The following is a 20,220-nucleotide window of genomic DNA, read 5'->3' on the forward strand; positions in this document are numbered from 1 at the left end:
AGTCAGGGAGGTGGGAGGGGGGTGGGTGGATATGTGGGAACTCTGCACTTTCCACTCAATCTTGCTGGGAAATAAAATATGCTCTTAAAAAATAAGGTCTATTAAAATAAATAAACAAACCTTGGCGGTTTCCATAACTATTGGGCAATGACTTAGGCAGAGTAAGAGAAAATAAAAGAATTAGTGATCTCCCTTCAATGTTTAACATATTCCCATGGAATTACCAGAACATGGAATAAAGACTAATTCAAAATATCTTACAATAAATCCAACATAGGATTTCTCTCATTAAGAAAAAATAAAATATTTTCTAAGACAAAATTCTGTTAAGCAAGGAATCATTGTATTAACATGAGGAATGTAATAAAATAAAGAATATAAAATCCAATGTTCTCAACGACCTGTTTGGAAACAGTATATGATGTCCAAAGTGGCATTAGGAATATTTCACTATAACCACTTTCAAAGTCAGTGTGATATAAGATATCATATCTAGTCCGATAAAGCACTGCAGGCCGCCCGTAGAGGAGATGTCTCTCTAAGAAAGAAAAAAAATAAAATGTGTTAGATGTGTATTAAATTTTACATCAAACATTAAAGAAATACTGGAAGAGTCAAGTTCCCTAAAATGTGCTAGCTTACTTATTAATAATATAGCACCTTCTCCTTAATTTAATCAAGTTAGTTTTCCTAACATTTTTGTGGTTTATCTGATCACCTAAGCATGGGTCAAGCCTTACAGTTATCAAAACCATAATGTAAATGCTGTATTTAGGTAATGCTTTTTTTAGTTGAACGAAATTTTAGTTCAAATTTGCAATTTGAACAGAAAGGAAACATTATGTAATACATTTTGAAATGATTCAGCTGAATGGAAAGCCAATAGGATTGGATTTTTGTAGAATTAATTTTGACCCCTGAAGAGGCTTATCGGGTTCATCAATGATTTAATTAAGAAGAAGGCACACGTTGATCATTATATGCGTACTGCAACTCAAAGATGCATTCCTTCAGCACAAAAAGTGAGTAGTAATGAGCATTTAAAGTAAGCAGCTTTGTCATACAGAGGAAAACTCTTTAGGTAAGGACTTAAAGGAACATGTATAGATAAAATAAGTGGGCATTCAAGAGGGTCTTCTAAGTACAGAAGAGGGAAGTTCATCAGTTACCAAAGAACTCAGTTAAGACCCCCAGTGCAGATTCAGACCTCCAAAGGAAAGCTCTCTTCTTAGGAAAAAAGGTCTGAAGCTTCACTCTTTGCAGAAGACGAGATGAGAGTTCAGTATACAAATCTTCATTCCACAATCTGCAATAAATACCTGGAGCTTGATCTGCCCACTTTGGATAGGCTAAAGTCAAAACTTCCATAGATTCTTGGAAATTTGGGGCCCTACAGACCAAAATATTTAGAGATTGAGGCTTAGGCAATTCACAATTCCTTAATGATAAATTTTTTAAAAAATTCTTGTACTACTTTTTCTACTAGAGAAAATCAGTTCTGAAAAACACTTATTAAATAATGTATACATGTTGCTTTAATTAAAGTCTTACCATTCTATGCAAGTAATGGAGAAAACTCTTCGTAGAATACTTTGCAAGACCCTCCCAAGTAGAACTGCGAATTTGAGACAAAGCGGCCCACACTATTACAACACAAGCCTGTTCTGGGTAGTTTGGCTGCTCCAGCATTGCAGTAAATGTAGAAGCCTTAGTTAAGCTGCCAAATTTGGGGACCCACCCCTAAGGATTAGAACATAATCTGACAATATTAAATAAATGAAATATAATAAACAAATAAAATGCCAGCAAATCATAACAGTAATACTTAGGGGCAGTAAAACAACCCAGACTTTCCTTCAAAACTCAAACCAAACCTTTTCTAGGTTCAAAATTTCCATTAATGTTTTCCTTGTTTTCATTTCTGCTGCCTCTGAATTTCCTGGTTTCAGCTGGAAGCAGAAGTATCAAAATTCTTTGAGAAGCTATTCTCTTTTTATCATTTAAGTTTTCATGGTTACCATACACAGTCCTCCAAACTCAAATTCAAGCTTGGCATCTAATCTATCCCACTAGGGGACAACAAAATAGCAGCCATGTTCCCATATGCAATACCCATCCCTAGAGCAACCACCAAACAAGACTCTTAGGCAATCTATAGTCTCCACTAATTCTGGCTCTTCCTCTAAATTCTCCTCATTTCTAAGCAGTCAACATAACACTGTATTCCACAAAGGCTAATATATTTGCAACACTCTCTTCACAATTGTTGTTAGCAACATTACACTATCATATATGCTATTTCCTTTCTATCTACCAGAAATAACTTCTCCAGTCTTTGCCCAGTCTGTCACCTGTCTCCTTTCAAATTTATCCATTATTCTTCATCATCAAACATTGAGCACATTGGTTGTGCCAGACCTTGGTTGTGCCAGACCTTGGGTTGTAGAACGGAGGTACTGGGCAAAGATGATTAAGGTAGAGCTCTTACCCTCAAAGAGTTCACAACTCAATGGGAGAGACAAACATGGCACAAATAATAGATGCCATGTGGTCTGCACCATATCAAAGATAGTTACAGAGTGTGATGGGAAAGCAGAGGATGACGAATACTGGAAATGGGGTGGAGGTGGCATCAATAAAGTCTTTTATGAAGCACATGAAGTTAAACCAGGCTGGCCCCATGTTCCAGTTTTATGCCTGTTGCCCTAGTATGATTGTTAATAGTGTCCCTTTTCACTTTCAAAAGTGTATGACAAATATTCAGCGCTCATGGAAGAGACATGAAGAGGAAAGGGTGAGGGGGCCAAGACGGGTAGAGATATCTTAAGATTCATTTTCTCTGCTGGGCATAGTGGCTCCTGTCTGTAATCACAGCACTTTGGGAGGCCAAGGCGGGTGGATTGCCTAAGGCCAGGAGTTTGAGACTAGCTGGCCAACATGGCAAAACCCTGTCTCTACTAAAAATACAAAAATTAGCCAGGCACGGTGGCACGCACCTGTAATCCCAGCTACCTGGAAGTCTGAGACAGGAGAATCGCTTGAACCCAGGAGGCGGAGGATGCAATTAGCCAAGGTTGTGCCACTGCATTCCAGCCTGGGTGACAGAGCGAGGCTCTGTCTCAAAAAAAAAAAAAAAGATTCATTTTCTCCTGAAAAGTTTCCTCAATAAAGCTTCTCCATCTCTACTCACTCTACTGCTCTACATATATAGATTCAACTTGCTTCAGAAATTTGGGTTCTGGCCAGGTGCAGTGGCTTACACCTGTAAGTCTAGCACTTTGGGAGGCTGAGTTGAGTGGATCACCTGAGGTCAGGAGTTTGAGACCAGCCTGGCCAACATGGTGAAACCCTGTGTCTACTGAAAATACAAAAATTAGCCAGGCGTGGTGGCACGCACCTGTAATCCCAGCCACTTGGGAGGCTGGGGCAGAATTGCTTGAACCTGGGAGGTGGAGGTTGCAGTGAGCCAAGATTGTGCCACTGCACTCCAGCCTGGGCGACAGTGCAAGACTCTCTGTCTCAAAAAAAAAAGAAAGAAAGAAAGAAAGAAAGAAAGAAAGAAAGAAAGAAAGAAAGAAAGAAAGAAAGAAAGAAAGAAATTTGGGTTCCATAGCTCCATATCTTCCAAGCTATTGTCATAACTGCAAGTTTTGGCACACAGCTGTAACACAAAAGTATCACTATCTGACTGCCTTTTTCTTAATTATTACTGAGCAAAAATAGCATAATAAGGGGAAAAAATACAGTGGTTTTACAGCCTCCTAAAATCCATCCAAGGTCTCCAATGACCCAAAAAATCTACTTGGGTATTCCTGGAGCTTAATAGTTTCATCTAAGAAAGAGGGGGAGATAATCTCTGCAGTAAGAAACACACATTTTAAGGTCCAGAATCAAAATTTAGATTTTATTTTTTCAGTTAAGTATCAAAGAATCACAGGTTCAGAGTCATTCCTAGTCTTTATGACATCTTGAGGGAGCCACCCATTGCATTTTTGTTGAGCCAGAAGTCTCTCTACTCAGGCCACAAAATGTACTTGAATCTTGTTCTCAGCATACATTGAGATCTTTATCTCGAGACCAGCAACCCTGGAGACTAGCCTGCAAGCCTCTGCTTTTGCAATATGTTTCCGGGATTTCTTGACGTGGATCTAGTATAACCTGGTCTTCCCAGGCTGGGAATGCCTGTCATGGAATTTCAGACCAAGCCTTCATTCCACACCCCAGTTCCCTGTTTACAATAGTGTCTTTGGCAGTTTTGGTACACGCCAAGGTTCTCCTCCAGACACCACACTTGGCAAAATACTGTGAGGCCAATCTTTTTAAGTGGTGTGGACTTCCCCAGCACTCATTCTTTTTGTCTTCCAAATTTGGGTCGTAGAGGCTGGAGTTTGTGTTCCTTTTCCCTCCTCAGCTTCCTGATTCAGATTCCCACAGATGAGCAGGCTGTCTTGAGAGCCACATGAAAATCTCTCCTTTTTTTGTTTTTTTAAAACATTCACTCCCACAATAATGTGCTCTTAAATCTTACCACAAAATCTCTACCCAAGATCCTTCCTTTTCCTGCATACTTTCTCCTTTGCCTCACAAGTGCCTATTATCATTTGCTGCCATTTCAACCTCCTCTGAGATTTGATTCAAGGCCTCTCTTTAGTGCCCTGTTCTTTCTTACCCCAACCTTGAAAACATTATGCTGTAATGTATCAACTAGATAAATCCTACAACAGAACAATAACTTTATGAGGACAGGGACTTCACCTGTTTTACTCACCACTGTATCTTCCATCTCCAACAATGCCAATCACATAATATCCACCTGGCAAACACTTGTTGATAAGTTAATAAGTACTTTTTAAAATCTTGGCTTTCTACATATGACCTGTCTAATGTTACCCTGAAAGGTACACTGGGCAGATCAATAGTATCATCTCCAGCTTACTGATGAAGGAACTGGAGGTTTATGATTTGCACAAAATAATTCAGCTGCATAGCGGCACTAGAATCCTAGGCCTCCATCCTCCTGGGCCATTATTCTTCTGCTTGGCCTTTTGGGTGGTCTCCAGTTGGGTGCTGGCTGCTGGGTTATTTTATGGAGAGTATATGGGAATGAAGATCCAACTACTCCCAGGCATGAGCCTTGCCCGAGTGATGCCCACTGAGTGATGCCCACTGAGAAGCTAATGAGGACAGTAGTTTCTGTCAAAGCATCTAGTATTTCAGAAGCAACTTCCAAACTTTGATATACAAATTTTTTGTTGAGCAAAAAGTCTCTCTACTCAGGCTACAAAATGTACATGAAAAACAAAATTTCCTTTTGACATATTCCCTTTGTTCCCACTCTTAGAATAAGAAGCATTTTCAGATGAAAGCACATGGGCTTCAGTGCCCTATAAAACTGCGTTCAAATCTAATCTCAGCTCTTTATAGTTCTGGTACTCTGTAACTTAATCTCCCAAAGCTTTATATCTCCCTGGAATGTTGCACTGTTTACAGGCAAAATATGTAAAGTGCCTTGTTTAGTCTTAACTCAAAGTAGCTGCAGTTGTAGCAGATGTAGTTGTACTGTTTAGTAAAGGGTATGTGCTCTACCTCAATACTGGCAAAGAATATTGCTAGGTAAAAGTTGTTAAAATTCAATCTACCATCAAATCCATCATGAATTCTACTATAAATAATGAACAATTACTATGTATTGATTTCTTCCAAGTATTCCCAAAAACACACAGATAACACACGCAGACACAGACACTCAGAAACACGAGTGCTATCTCCTTCTTTCTCTAGAACAACAAATATCTCCAAAGAAATAACACAAATGAGAAACATTCCGGAATCGACAAGAGCTAAAGAAGATGCTCCCCCTGTAGCCATATTCAGGACTCTGCTTTAAAGTTAACAAGAATTACTAGTGTTTAAGTCAATTTTCTTTTTCTTTTTTGAAATAGAGTTTCGCTTTTGTTGCCCAGGCTGGAGGGCAAAGGCGAGATCTCGACTCACTGCAACCTCCACCTCCTGGGTTCAAGTGATTCTCCTGCCTCAGTCTCCTTGGTAGCTGGGATTACAGGTGGATGCCACGATGCCCAGCTAATCTTTGTAATTTTCGTAGAGACGGAGTTTCACCATATTGGTGAGGTTGGTTTTGAACTCTTGACCTCAGGTGATCCGCCCACCTCAGCCTCCCAAACTCCTGGGATTACAGGTGTGAGCCACTGGGTCCAGCTGTGTTTAAGTCATTTTCCTATCCAAACTGACTTCTCCTTGTGTGTGATAAGGAGCCAAGTATACACAGGTGTTAAAATTATTTTTAATTCCTTTTTCACAAAGATGATGGTGAGTGCTAACCTAAGAAAATGTGACACTTTTTTATAGCAATGTAAATAGAGAAAAGACTAAGGTGAAAATAAATGGTGCAATTATTCTTGCAGTGAAAATTATACTTGGCTATAGTGCCAGAATTGCTTGCTACAAGAGATTTTTTAAATTTTCTTTTCATTCATTCATTCATCCACGGATTCAATGCCACAAGGAAATGAGTTTTTGCTGCATGGAAAGTCTGCCAAGACATAAGGTATATGAGATCCAGAAATAACAACAGGCACACAATTAAGATCTGAAGTCTACCACATATCTAGAAATATTAAAGTTTGGCAAGCAGCGTAGATCGCCATTTTTGAGGATTACATTTTTCTTTCTCTTTATTTTAGTAAAGGATTTGATTCCATAACAGTTTAAATATTTATAGCAAAATATTGCCCAAGATTAGTTTAATATACCTCTTTTTTTATCACAGATATCCCCGTAATTGTTTCACTATTGGAACGTTCAGCTTTTACTCATGTATTTTGTACAGATGAATGAGTGATTTTACAGCATATGACATTAAAACAGTCACATATAAATGTTACAGGTGAAGCATGTATAGCACATGACCTATTCTGAAAAATATCAACTACTTACATCTGTGTTTTAAAAAACTAATAATAAAAATAGTACAACTTTACAGCTATATAGAAGTTTAGGTTTACAAACTACTTTAAAAGTCTTGATATGTATTCAAAGGTACCTAGAAAGGGGAAGTAATTCCCCTGAACATAACACACATGTGCTCACACACATGGTGTTCACATTCACAAAGATCTCCTCCAGTAGGGCAGACACTGAATATTTTAAATGGGAGGCCAAATTTATAACACAGGAAACATCATAAAGGTCAGAAAGAACTCAGACCAAGTAAACGTCCCTTTGCCACTGAAGAAATGACCAAGATAGAGCCCAAAAGGAGACAAAGCCCAAGAGACAAAGAGATAGAGAAAGAGCAACAGGAGAAAGAGCATTGAGGTTTATACACATTCCAGCATCTAAGCAAGGAAATGCATCGCACATAATAAGACAAATACTTTTGAAGATGCTCTTGTATCATTAAAGGCTGTTGCCACTAGGCTATGAGCAGATTTAGAGTAGCCTGAGCTATTCTAGATTTCCCCTTAATATTTTATGCCACCACTTTGAAGCCATGAATTAGAAACTAAAAGTGGTACAGTTGCATCAGAGTAACCAGTGCCAGCCCAGTGTCAGTATTCAACAAATGCCTGCTGAACGAATCCACGAGGGTTTGTTTCCATGAAAATACATAAACTTTAAGCTTCAGTGGTAGAAAGACACTTCAGTGATGTAAGTAAGAAACTCATGTTCCACTCGGAGCAGAGCAATGGAGATGTAACCTTACTAACTATATCCCTCCTTATAGCCCTGAGAGTCAGTGATTCACTAAGAAGATGTCTCTTATTTTTATGCTCTGAAGTTTGAGGTGATTATGTTTTTTGTTTGTTTGTTTGTTTGTTTGTGAGACAGAGTCTCCCTCTGTCACCCAGGTTGCAGTGCAGTGGTGCGATCTCGGCTCACTGCAAGCTCTGCCTCCCAGGTTCAAGCAATTCTCCTGCCTCCGCCTCCCACGTAGCTGGGCGCACGCCACTACCGCCCAGATAAGTTTTGTATTTTTTTAGTAGAGATGGGGTTTCACCATGTTGGCCAGGCTGGTCTGGAACTCCTGACCTCGGGTAATCTGCCTGCCTCAGCCTCCCAGAGTGCTGCGATTACAGGCGTGAGCCACTGTGCCCAGCTGCGGTCATTGTTTATACTGAATTGTGAGACTGGTTTTGTTACATGAGGACACTGCCACCCACCAACAAATTAAATGCAGGAATGTTTTTGTCAGACAGAAATGCTTTAGTACCACGAACAGTCAGACTCTGAATCAGCAAAATCATGGGAGTCCAATAGAAGTTACCATAATTAATTTCATTATAGACTTTTAGAAGAGAAACATCTGAGTAGTATTTCTCTGCCTTGGCAACTAAATATCTGAAAAACTTGAATCATGAGACTCCCCATCTTTTGACTCTAGCAATGTTCTAATTGTTCTAATTATGACACTCTAGTCCACTAGAGGTTAGGTGTCAAACATTGCAAATCACTCGTAGAGTTTGTGAAGGATTTGTGTGCCTTCCACCAACAATGGCCTATCTTCAAAGTGAGGTTCATTCAGTTCTATGCCAGAGTCTGTGTATTCTGTGATCAAAGGGAGAAGTGGGATGGAGATACAGAAAAGGAAGAAGGAGGCAGATGAAGATCTTTAAAAGAGGAAAAATAAGTCAAGTAAATCAAATCTTCTACTGGTTTCCTCAACTCTACTTAATCAGATTGGAAAGAGCGTATATGATAAACAGAACCATATGTAAGCTAATAACGCAAGCAATGGTCTCAGGAGAATTTGACCATGTGCATCTTTGCTGCATGACTTGTGGCTGCTATGCTTGAGTTCTTTCTGTGTTTTACATATACTTTTAGTCATTTCCTGGCTGTTTCAACATGCTGTCCCATCTACTCTAGTAACATGTATAGGAGGCTTCCTCTCTCCTTCTATTTTCCTCCAATTCTGTGAAACTTCACAATCAGATAAAAAGAGCCTGCATGGTAGATTGTGTTCTTGTTCCTCATTATTTACTGCCTCCACCCATTGCCATATGACTTGCAGGATAGAGTCCCCATGGAAAAAATACACTTTCCTACACCACTGGTTTCATATGCTCAGCTTTGGCCAGCGAACTGTGAATGGAGTGACATATACCTCATAAAAGCAGAAGCACTGAGACCCAGTGCACAGCTCTGCCACTCTTTTCCCTCTGCCAAGAGCAGGACATGTCTCTGATGGAGGCTACTCCTTCAGCCTGGGTTCCAGAATAAAGAACACACATGGGGCAAAGCTGCCCTTGGCCTACAGCCAGCATACTAAAATGTGAAATGGAAGCAAGAAACCATCTTAGTACAAGTCACTGGGTTTTTTTTTCTTTTGGTCATATCATAAGCTTGCAAAAGTTCACTAATATGTGCTTGTTATCACTGTACGTAAAGTAAGAGTTAGGGCTCGAGATGATCTTTCATGTGAGGAGGGAGTTCTGATTTGATTCCTTCTGTATATCTCTCCCTATCACAATATACACACTGACTCTTGAGGTAGAACGTTTCGGGATAGGCACCAGCTGCTATTATTTATCATTGTGACTATCATTCCCTTTAGAGGAGTGCCCCATAGCACCTTAACTTAGGACCCATCAGATACAAACCGCTTGTGTATTTTTCAGAGGGCTTAAAAGCTATTGAAGGGGAAAAGCTATTGGAATTTTCTGTTACACAGCTGGCATCCTGTGTACACGGAATAAACCAATATCCTTTGCCAGACAGGTATAAAAGTCACTTTGCAATATAAATTTTAATTTTAAACAATATCGTGCTTACACTATAATGTAAATAAGAAGCCTCTTCGATTTTGAAAACTAGAAAACCTTATCTGATTGTTTTGCATCAACCCCTTACCTTCTGTAGACCCTTTTGTATGAAGTCGTTTGTTGAGTTCATCCAACTTGTTCTTCAAGTGTGAAAACCAGTTAAGGAAAAAAGAAAGCACATCAGAAATGTTCTTTCTCTCCTATGCCCTTCTGTCTACTTAGCACCCTGCTAAATTCAAAAGCGAACTCTAAACTCCATCTATATCATACATTCTTTTGAGGAATTACTCTTTTCTCTCAAACTGACGTTCTGGGCTCCACTTCTAGCAGTTCTACGTTTGTAAGCACCTTCTTCAATCTCTGTTTCCTTTCCTTAAAACTGTGGATAATCACGGTGCCAATTTCCCATGTCGGTACTGATGATGATTTGGGCATATGTATGTATGTTAGTTAGGATAGTGCCTAAATGTTTCAGATTAATCTCTAGGCACACTGAAGTGATTCCCAAACTAATTTATGAAATCACTTTTCACCAAAGCTAAAAAGTAATGACTCAGCAATTCTGAAACATCATGAGTCAGCAACTCTACCCTTCACTATATATCCTAGCCTATAGTACAAGAAGACATTTCCAGTAATGTCTGTGGTAACATCATTGTAAGAGCTAACGTGTGCAAATTACTAAATGTTCTCAAGTAGGAAAATGAAAAAAAATTCTTATGGTATATTTATACAATTAAACATTAACCACTGTATTAGTGATAAATAAATGAGCTAAAACTTCATGTATTAATATGCATGTCTCAAAAACATCATGATAAACAAAATAATTGCAAGATACATGTAAGAATATTTTTTAAAATTTTACAACATGCAAAACTATAGTATAGGTTATTTTAGGAAACTATACAAAAGATTACTTGATACATTATTTAATAGATATATACTGCCGGGCATGGAGGCTCACATCTATAATCCCAGCACTTTGGGAGGCTGAGGAAAGCAGATCACCTGAGGTCAGGAGTTCAAGACCAGCCTGGCCAATATGGTGAAACCCTGTCTCTACTAAAACTACAAAAATTAGCCGGGAGTGATGGCGGGTGCCTGTAATCCCAGCTACTCTGGAGGCTGAGGCAGGAGAATCGCTTGAACTCAGGAGGCGGATGTTGCAGTGAGCCGAGATCACGCCACTGCACTCCAGCCTGGGCAACAGAGCAAGACTCCATCTAAAAGAAAAAAAGAAAAACTGTCCAAACATAGTATGCAAGAGTAGTCTCTGTTTGCACCACTACCACATCCCTGTTGCACCCTCCCACACCCTGCTCTGTGTCCTGGGAAGCTGACCTCTAGGGATGGCATCAAAGAGCAAACTTGCCCTGTGGCTCCCTGTTAGGCGCTATCAAGGGGAAACATGTGAAAGGAAGTACAGGGGAGGGAGATGAGGGTAGTATTCCCCTTGCTGGGGGTGCTCCCTGCTGGGTTGCAATGCACAAGCTACACTCATTGGCCAAAGACAATAGTTCCTTCCTATTCAGCTCTCTTTCCATGTTCTGGAAACTTACTCCTTCCCTTCACCCTTCAAGCTTTGGAGGGTACCACGCAAACCCCAGGGCACTTCACCACTCCTCATTGACTTCCATCCATCCCGCTGCTCAGCCCTTGTAAATGACCCATTAAATATGACTGAATTCCTTTAAAGTCTCTTTCTTTTTTTTTCTTTCTTTTTTATTGAGATGGAGTCTCGCTCTGTCACCCAGGCTGGAGTGCAGTGACACGATCCCAGTTCACTGCAACCTCTGCCTCCTGGGTTCAAGTGATTCTCCCGCCTCAGCCTCCCGAGTAGCTGGGATCAGAGGCGTGCGTCACTGTGCCTGGCTAATTGTTTTGTATTTTTAGTAGAGATAGGGTTTCGCCATGTTGGCCAAGCTGGTCTGGAACTCCTGACCTCAAGTGATCCGCCCGCCTCAGCCTCCCAAAGTGCTGGGATTACAGGCATGAGCCACTGCGCCCGGCCTAAACTCTTTTTCAAAATCTCTTCTATATGGGCCACCTGTTTCCCATTGGGACCATGACTAACGGACATGTGATCCACAGTTGAAGAAAACAGAAAAAGATTTCGGTTGAGAACTGTGACTCCACAGATTAGCAACCTGAATTCTACTTTTTGTCTTTCATGGTCTATACCTGTTCTTTTCAATATAGTACCCACAAGCCACATAGGGCTCTTTAATTATAAAGTAATAAAATAAAAATTTTAGTTCCTCAGTCACACTAGCCAGTAGCTACCATTTTGGACAGCACAATTATAGACCATGTCCATTGTCACAGAAAGTTCTACTGACCAGCACTGTTAGCCACCCAACATACTCCTCCATAATAAACATAAAGATTATTTCTACCTTTGGCTCTACCTTATCATCACAAGTGCAGCCCAGGTCAAAATCAGACTGAAGGTACATAATCCCTGGATAACTGGGTCTGGTAACTTCCTCTGGCATGGTTGGCCTGAAGGTATTAGTACGTAGGAGATGATTCAAACTTCCATGGGTCCCATTATTAGGAGCTGGCTTCAATCCCAGAAGATCTAATGAAAAGTAAGAAAAGGAGGCAGGTGCTTCTTACATCTTTTTGATGAGATATGGTAAGGTTTAAAAGCCTTCACCTTCTATGGGGTCTGAAAACTCTGAACACAAATCAGAATTGGACAAAACCAAATGTAGATGGCAGGCACCCCCTCCTTACCTCCTGAACCATTCTGGACTGACCACATCTTGCCACAGCTTTCTGAAATAGCCAAGTTCATTGCTTGACCATGAATAGAGAGAGAGATTCCCAAAAGAAAGAGTGAAGGAACAAGGCCTTGATTAACTATTGCCCATATCTGTGATAGTTACAACCCAAGGACCATCCATGTCAGTATCACTTTTTTCTGCACTTCTCTGGGACTGTTTAATTCCACCTTTTGAAATGAGACTTATAATCAATAGCTAACTAGAAGTCTGCCCTCTAATGACTCCACAGAAGTGTGGGGACATGAGGAGGCTTTGGCCCTGTCCCCTGAAGTGCCACTGAGCAATGAACAGGCTGATTTCATAGCAAATGAATGGTTGCCAAGTGCGTATTCAGTAACTTGCTTGAGCTCAGAGGCAGGACAGGGGAGAGCTAGCAGCCAAGATGGGAAAAGAACCCAGGAGACCCGACTTGCAGACTCCCCCTCTAACCACCAGACTGGCACTCCCTTACTAAATAGGAAAAGTTGTCCTCATTCAGCAACTAGAAGCTCAAGGAAGAAAAATAATTAAGAGCACATAAATAGCTGGCCAGGATGCAAGCTGGCAACATTTTTAACTGGGCTGCAATGTGAGAGATGGAGGTGGAGAGGGCTCTATGCAGAACTCTTGCTTCATCAGGTCTCTGACCAGTGGTGTCAAACTGTAATGCTATGTTAGACCAGCCAGAGGCTGCCAACAGCAACACTATGAAAACGCCCCATTAGTCAACTGTTGAAGGAAGACAAAGAAGCCTTAGAAGGGGATAATATTCTGTCTTTGAACCAATGGGCAAGTTATAATCTTTTGTGGGGAAGAGGAGGTGGTCCCAGAAAATAGACACCTCATTTCTTTCTCTGACATTGAGAAAGATCATATACTAACTAAAGATTGTTTCAATGGTTTTGATTGAATGAGTGACTTACCACACATAACATTGTAAAGTTCAATGTTTTCAAAGGGAGGTACTTTAGTCTTGTACTTAAATGTTGGGCCATAACCTACAAAAACAGTCTTCCAAAAGAAAAGAAAAACAAGAACAGTTAAGTATTGTTGGGTAGGAACCCTTCCTCTATTTATGACTACCATACAACTTCACTCACACCACCATTACTTATCCTTTCGAAGAATCACTAAAACACAATTTCAATTCACAGTAGTGCCATCATACCTGCATACTGTTGACCTTGTTATCAAATCCGTGGTCTCCCTGGAAAAAGCATTTTCCTGATGGTTTCTTATAAACATCCAAAGGTTTCCTAAATTGAAACAATTTCATGATCAGTTAGGATTTCTCATGAAATTACTCTGATAAAAAGGTAATTTCAAGGTACAAAGAAACTCTAAGAAGGGGCTTTTGAAAGTCTATTTGTCTCTATTTTAATTGCATCCTTCTTGTGATGATGAAAAGAGGATCCTATTCTTTTCTCCAAGTGACTTTCCTTGACAGTTATTGCAGGATAAATGGAGACCTGTGAACAGAAGTCATGATGCTTTCCTGGAACCTCGTGCTTACACCAAGTAGGGCACTTGTCAAAAGTCATGCTCTGCCTGTCTAGGTGCTTCACTAGCTCCAAGACTGTAAGATTCTCGACTCTAGGACTATGTTTGTCTGATTCATTTCTATGTACCCCTCCCTAGGCTCCGTGTCAAGAGGTAGTAGGCACTTTAAAAAAATGTGATGTCTCGCCTATTATATATCCATAATAATTTAAAATTTAAAATAAAATAAATATGTGATGTTTAAACAATGAATGGAGATCTATATTCTATAAAAATGTTTGCATGCGACTTTATCTACCAATATACAATAAAACTAGAGTACAACCAAGCAGCCAACTTAACAGTCATCGTGACGTATCTGACAAAAGCATGGCCTCACCTAGACAACATCTTCATTTAGAAACAGAAAACAGAAATACTGTAGACATTAAGACCATCTGATCTTTCCTTTTGTGACAGAAGACACCTTTTGCAAAAGTGTCATGTGACCCTTTTCCAAAATAACTTTCATGTTTATTTAATACAAACATTTCCTAAGTACCTATGAGTACATAGCACTGAAAGTGCTTTGGGAAAACAAAAAATCTAACACATGGGTCTCCACCCTTGGAATAATAAGGGCTTAGGATAATAAGCCATACGCATATAATACCTCAACAATGCAAGAAGAGTTCAATTTAAAAGATGCACTGTTAACCAACATGCCTGCTTTTGGGCTACACTAATTTGCCCAACTGTCATCATCTTTCACTTAACTTCTACTCGCCTCCCATGTTTTTGCCATTTGAACCTACTACCTGCGCCAGTGTGACCCCTTCCAAGCTGCCCCACACATAAAAGGGAGCACATACTCAGCCAATTAATTCTTCAGGAGCACATACTTAGCCAATTAATTTCAGTCACATCCCTGTAAATTCTCCATGAGGATTTCCCACAACTATTTTAAAAGACTCCAATAATTCCTGTTCTTCATACATCTTTCTTCATAATCCCACATATTTAACTCTAAGTACACCCCGAAAAATTACAGCATGATATTTATATATCTCTCCCATGTGTCTCTCTAAGTGTCCCATACTTATACAAGTTTCTAGAGTTCTAAGTTCTTAGAACTTGGAGTTTCTAAATATTTTCTTGTTATCTTCTCTCTCTTGCAAACCAGTACCTAGCTGGAGTGCATGTGGCAGTTGTTCAATTATTGAGATAGACAAATTCGCAGCACTTTTCTTAAGCAGAAAGTTGGAGTAAGAGTGAGTGGGAAACAGCTACTTCCAGGTCTCTGTGAAAATGGATAAATCCTTAATAATTAACTCATTGCAAGTTGTTAGAGCCTCCAGACATGTCCTAGACCACATTCAAAAGCAAAGAACCTTCTCTTCAACATTGGAGAGTCTTTTGTAGTTCAATAGAAGGCAAACATCGGGAATATTTAAAGCAATGTAAAAAGTGCCCACAATAACAGAGTTTTTAACGTTAACATTTTCTGAAGTCCTCTATAAATATTGCTACAAGCAAAGTCTCAACAACTGAGATCAAATCAGCCCAATATACTAGGGCAAGGTCCTATTTATACTTTTGACTTACCCAAGTAGTAAGAATAGAGGTTCGAACGTAAATTCAAAGAAAGAAAGACACACACACACACACACACACACACACACACAAACACACACACACACAGATGCACCGACAGACTACAGAGAGACACCACGACGCTGAGACCCAGAACATAGAGATATGTTGTCTCATCACTGATGGTTTACGTAGCCCACAAAATTTTTGGAAACAGTGAGATTTCCAACTGATATTTCTTTCTGCGATGACTAAGGATGATAAAATGTTTCCAGTTGCCAAAAGGGTGGTTGTGGAAATGAGAAACAGAAATAGCCCATATACCAGATACCTTGCAACATGCCATCTACGTTCCACCAATAAATGGATATCCTCAATTCTTCTGTTGTTGGCGTAGTGCAAACGTTTGGGAAGATGCTGTTTCAAGTAAGGCTTAAAGTGCTGATCCGGTTTTTTACACTGAAATAGAAATGGAAATCAGACTTTAGATGGAATGCCTTTTGGAAAAATTCTCACAAATTATTTCTCTAGAAAGCTGAAGGAGATTTTAAGCCTAACTAAAGGTTAGTTAGTGAATAAATGAAATTTGTTTCTATCAAATAATGTACACTGAAAACAAATAGATTCAAAAGAGATTAAGTAACCTTGGAGATGATATGACAGGCTATCCGAGGAGAGTTAGGAATTTCAAGATGCATTCCTGGCTTGTGAGACCATTGCTAAGAGCAATTCACACTCCTAGGCCTTTCCCAATTCCTTCAAGTCAAGCAGTTGAGGGCGGGGTGTCAGTGGGAGGGGAGGAGCACGTAGGTTTAGGCTTATCTGATTAGATGCTCTTGTGCTATTAAGGTCGCTACCCAGCATCCGGGAACAATGGAGCAGAGTGGGTGGGCAGTTCTGGTTCAGAGAAAGTAAAGATTTGTTTAATCATGAATGAATACTTTTCAGTTCTAATGGAAGGATCAGATAGTCTCCCTTTGTATCATTGCCAAGACCATTAGGGAGCCTGGAGCTGACCACAGGCCAGAAGTTTTGAAAGCTCTTAAGGAAACAAATATACAGGATGGCAGGGCAGTGAGGAAAGTGTTCCTCCTGCCCTCGGCCCGGGGGAGTCACACACAGGAGGAAGGCTGCTCCAGAGGCAGAGACCTGGGGAGGGTAGAGGCGGGACAACTGGCAACACTTACCGTGAGATTGGCAATAATGGCTTTGGGGTCATCTGTTCAAAGAGAGGAGAAAGATTTCAGAAGAAATAACAATCTTTACCAAGAGAAATCGTTTTTGCAGCAAGATACTCAATTCCTTCTCCTTCCATCCCACAGAAGACTAACACTTTAGTGTTTTGTTTGAAAGATAAATAATTGTGTGTGGGTATTCAACATTTCAGTTATTGAAATGCAGCTAAGCAAGTGGAACAAATCCTACAGTAAACTGCCCTCCTAGGTCCAGTTCTGCTCTTCTGGAGGGAATTCCTCCTTCCATAGCACCAGGATACTGCTAGGTAAATTGCTTCTTATTTTAAGTTCCCCTTAATGGTTCCCCTCAAGACATAATTTATTTGCAGTTTGACCTCAGGAACTAAACTGGGCATTTGGGGCTTTTAATGTAACTTCTTATTTATCTGCAGATTTTTGAAACAAGTCTTCACCCACTTTAAGAATAAACTTCTAATCCATTGAGTTATTTTTTAAAAGAGAGTTTTGTTTCCCTAGTTATATCCTGGGCGTAATTATATAGGTAGTCGCACCTCTCCAGTCATAGACACACACGTGCATGCACCTCCTTTGTTTTCAACAGCATCAAGTAAAAGATTTCAGTCAATACTCGGAACTAGCTGAAAGCAAAACTATGTAAATGATGGCTGTGCATAAACTGTGGACAGGATTATATTATCTGAAGCTCCCCTTTTGGGCGGAATGTGGGGAGAAAGAGGAGATTGTAGGTTGCTTGGATTTTGTTTTGTTTTCAGGAAGTTTACTTCAGTATGTTATTACAGAATCAGCAGAAAACGAAAGTTGTGTTCAGAAGAGATAGCAACTATCACGAGGCAGCCCTCCCTGGCATCTAAATACCAGTGGAGCGGGCCTTATCTGTATCACGTGCTGCTGTATCCCTGGGTCTGTGCAGAGCAGACACTCAATACACATTTGTTAATAAATATTTGTTCATATTCATCAAAAATGCATGAATAAACTTGCCTTGGGGTATACATATACAGACTCCAAAGAGTATTTTCAGAATCTTAGTTCTAAAGCTTGAAAACCAAAACTAAAATGTGTATTCCATTGGCCTTAATTGCATCTCTTACTGGAAAGCAAATAAGTAATAATGAAATAAAAATAGCCCAAATAGATTTCATACTATGTGCCTGTCTTTCTATAAGAGCTTTGCAGGTAGCCGGACGCAGTGGCTCACGCCTATAATCCCAGCACTTTGAGAGACCGAGGTGGGCGGATCATAAGGTCAGGAGATCGAGACCATTCTGGCTAACACAGTGAAATTCTGTCTCTACTAAAAATACAAAAAAATTAGCCAGGCGTGGTGGTGGGCGCCTGTAGTCCCAGCTACTTGGGAAGCTGAGGCAGGAGAATTGCTTGAACCAGGGAGGCAGAGGTTGCAGTGAACCAAGATGGAGCCACTGCAATCTAGCCTGGGCAACTCAGCAAAACTCCATCTCAAAAAAAAAAAAAAAGAGAAAGCTTTGCAGGCACTTTCTCTCTGGTCATTCACAATAACCCTGGGAGGTAAATGCTGTTCAAATCCTCACTAAGCCAATGGATTTTCAGAAGGAGGAGGAGTTGGCACTCTGGCACTCAAGCAATCTGATTGAGCAAGCCAGGCCTCATAAATCATATTCCTCAAAGGGATGAAATAGAGTAAGTTCATGGTCTTTGATAATGAAGAAAAGTAAATAGCATGTACTCAGGTAAGTCCCAGAGAATTACTAGGAAATATCCAATGCTGGAGTCCATGCTGGGGACATCAATCCTTCAATTCTGAAGAACTCATTCTTTTCAGGCTAACAGTCTTCATTTTGTGTGACCAAAGGGCAGTGGTTCAGCTAATCTGGCTTCAAATCTCAGACCTGCAACTTACTAACCATCATCCTTGAAGCTAGTTCCTTCACCCCTCTCTGAGCCTTGATTTCTACTGTCTATAAAAGGGATAGTGATACTTATCACACAATGCTATTAAAATGATTAAATAAGTGTGTGTGTGTGTGTGTGTGTATAAAGCTTACACTTTCCCATCTGGGATCAGCAGAGTCTCAGAAATAGTGGTATGACTAAGACATCATCATCATATCCAACCTTTATATAGCTTTGACTATGTGCTAAGCACTGATCTAAATTACGTAAACACAATCTCTTATTTAATCTTCCCAACAATCCTTACATTGCAGATGAGGAAGCAGAGGTACAGGGTGCTCACACGGTGAGTACCGAGCAGAGCTGAGATATGAATCCAGACATCTGTGCCTGTCACCACCCCATGCTACTGTCTCCCACAAAATGAAACCACATTGGAAAGTGTTTTTGTAAGGTTCAAAGCTTTTCATCATTGATAGTTATGATTTCATGGGCCATGGGAAGTTTTTTTTTTTTTCCCTCCAAACCAACCTCCCTATTACATGTACTAATGTCAGAAATACTGTTAAAAATAGAGAAAATCTTTTTTGCATAGCCCTGAAGTGCAAATACTAAAATCAAGGGGTGCCATAGTGACTGTGTCCTGTCTAAATGAGGGCAGAAAAGGGAGAACACAGGAGCAGGAAAGGTCATGGAGGAGAGAGGGCAGAAACACCCACATTTTGTTTATTTCACAACATTGCCTGGAGCTGACCTTGGAACACTTCCATTTGTGTTGACTCAGGAACATAGTTAGGGAAAAACTTAATTTTCCAAAGCTGTAAGGTTGGTGTCAATGGTTTCTTAATCCCAAGGCTAAAAACCTTAAAGAATTTTTTTTCAAAGTGTGACATAACCTCAAGAAAACAATGGACTTCTTAAAGGCTGCGTAGGCAGCACCTAAAAATCTTAGTCCACAAATTAAGTTTGTATCAGTGGTAGATCATAACTGGAACATGTAAAACATAAGTGACAAGATTATTCCTGTTCATTCTTATTTCTAATCTTTCACCTGCCACTTCCCAAGGGCTTAATATTTTTTCCTACTAGGTTCTACCGGTCATTTTTACAAAGAGAATGGGCTCTGTTCCACAAGGCTCCTAGGAACTCTCACAGTCCAAATGTGGTTCTTCCAACCCCTACACAGATCCTCCAGTTTTGGCTAAAAAGGACCAGCCTGAACTTCTTATTGAAAAAGTTCTTATCTTATAAACAGAAGTTTGCGGTCATGAACATGCTTCAAACTAAGTGCAATTTCCACATGATAAGAATAAGAGCAAATATTTATATAATGCTACTATGTGCCAGGAACCACTCTAAGCAATATGCATAGATTAATTTCTACAGATAGCTGCAGCATTTATCATCCCCATTTTTCAGAAGAAAAAACTGAGGCTTAGAGTTTAAACGACTTATTCAAGGTCATTCAGCTAAGTGATAGCAGAGCCAGAATTTTTACCTAAGTAT

General features: G+C 40.0%; 1 protein-coding gene across 9 annotated transcripts in view; it reads right to left on the minus strand.

Annotated features, from left to right (window-relative positions):
- ENPP2 (ectonucleotide pyrophosphatase/phosphodiesterase 2) overlaps nucleotides 1-20,220 on the minus strand; it is a 132,418-nt gene that overhangs the window by 14,186 nt on the left and 98,012 nt on the right. For 4 of the 9 annotated variants that reach the window (XM_017882881.1, XM_017882852.1, XM_017882911.1 and 1 more), the window contains 7 exons: nucleotides 16,813-16,844; nucleotides 15,957-16,084; nucleotides 13,722-13,809; nucleotides 13,477-13,564; nucleotides 12,182-12,366; nucleotides 9,871-9,922; nucleotides 402-538 (listed from right to left, as the gene is read on the minus strand). In XM_017882881.1, coding sequence (XP_017738370.1) covers nucleotides 402-538; nucleotides 9,871-9,922; nucleotides 12,182-12,366; nucleotides 13,477-13,564; nucleotides 13,722-13,809; nucleotides 15,957-16,084; nucleotides 16,813-16,844 — 710 coding nt within the window. Of the gene's footprint in view, nucleotides 1-401; nucleotides 539-1,874; nucleotides 1,950-9,870; nucleotides 9,923-12,181; nucleotides 12,367-13,476; nucleotides 13,565-13,721; nucleotides 13,810-15,956; nucleotides 16,085-16,812; nucleotides 16,845-20,220 lie in introns of all 9 variants that reach the window. The other 5 variants (XM_017882871.1, XM_017882903.1, XM_017882887.1 and 2 more) reach the window with 3 other exon arrangements.

The sequence above is a fragment of the Rhinopithecus bieti genome, unplaced genomic scaffold (assembly GCF_001698545.2).
Source record: "Rhinopithecus bieti isolate Rb0 unplaced genomic scaffold, ASM169854v2 scaffold_788, whole genome shotgun sequence".
Classification (NCBI taxonomy): Eukaryota; Metazoa; Chordata; class Mammalia; order Primates; family Cercopithecidae; genus Rhinopithecus; species Rhinopithecus bieti.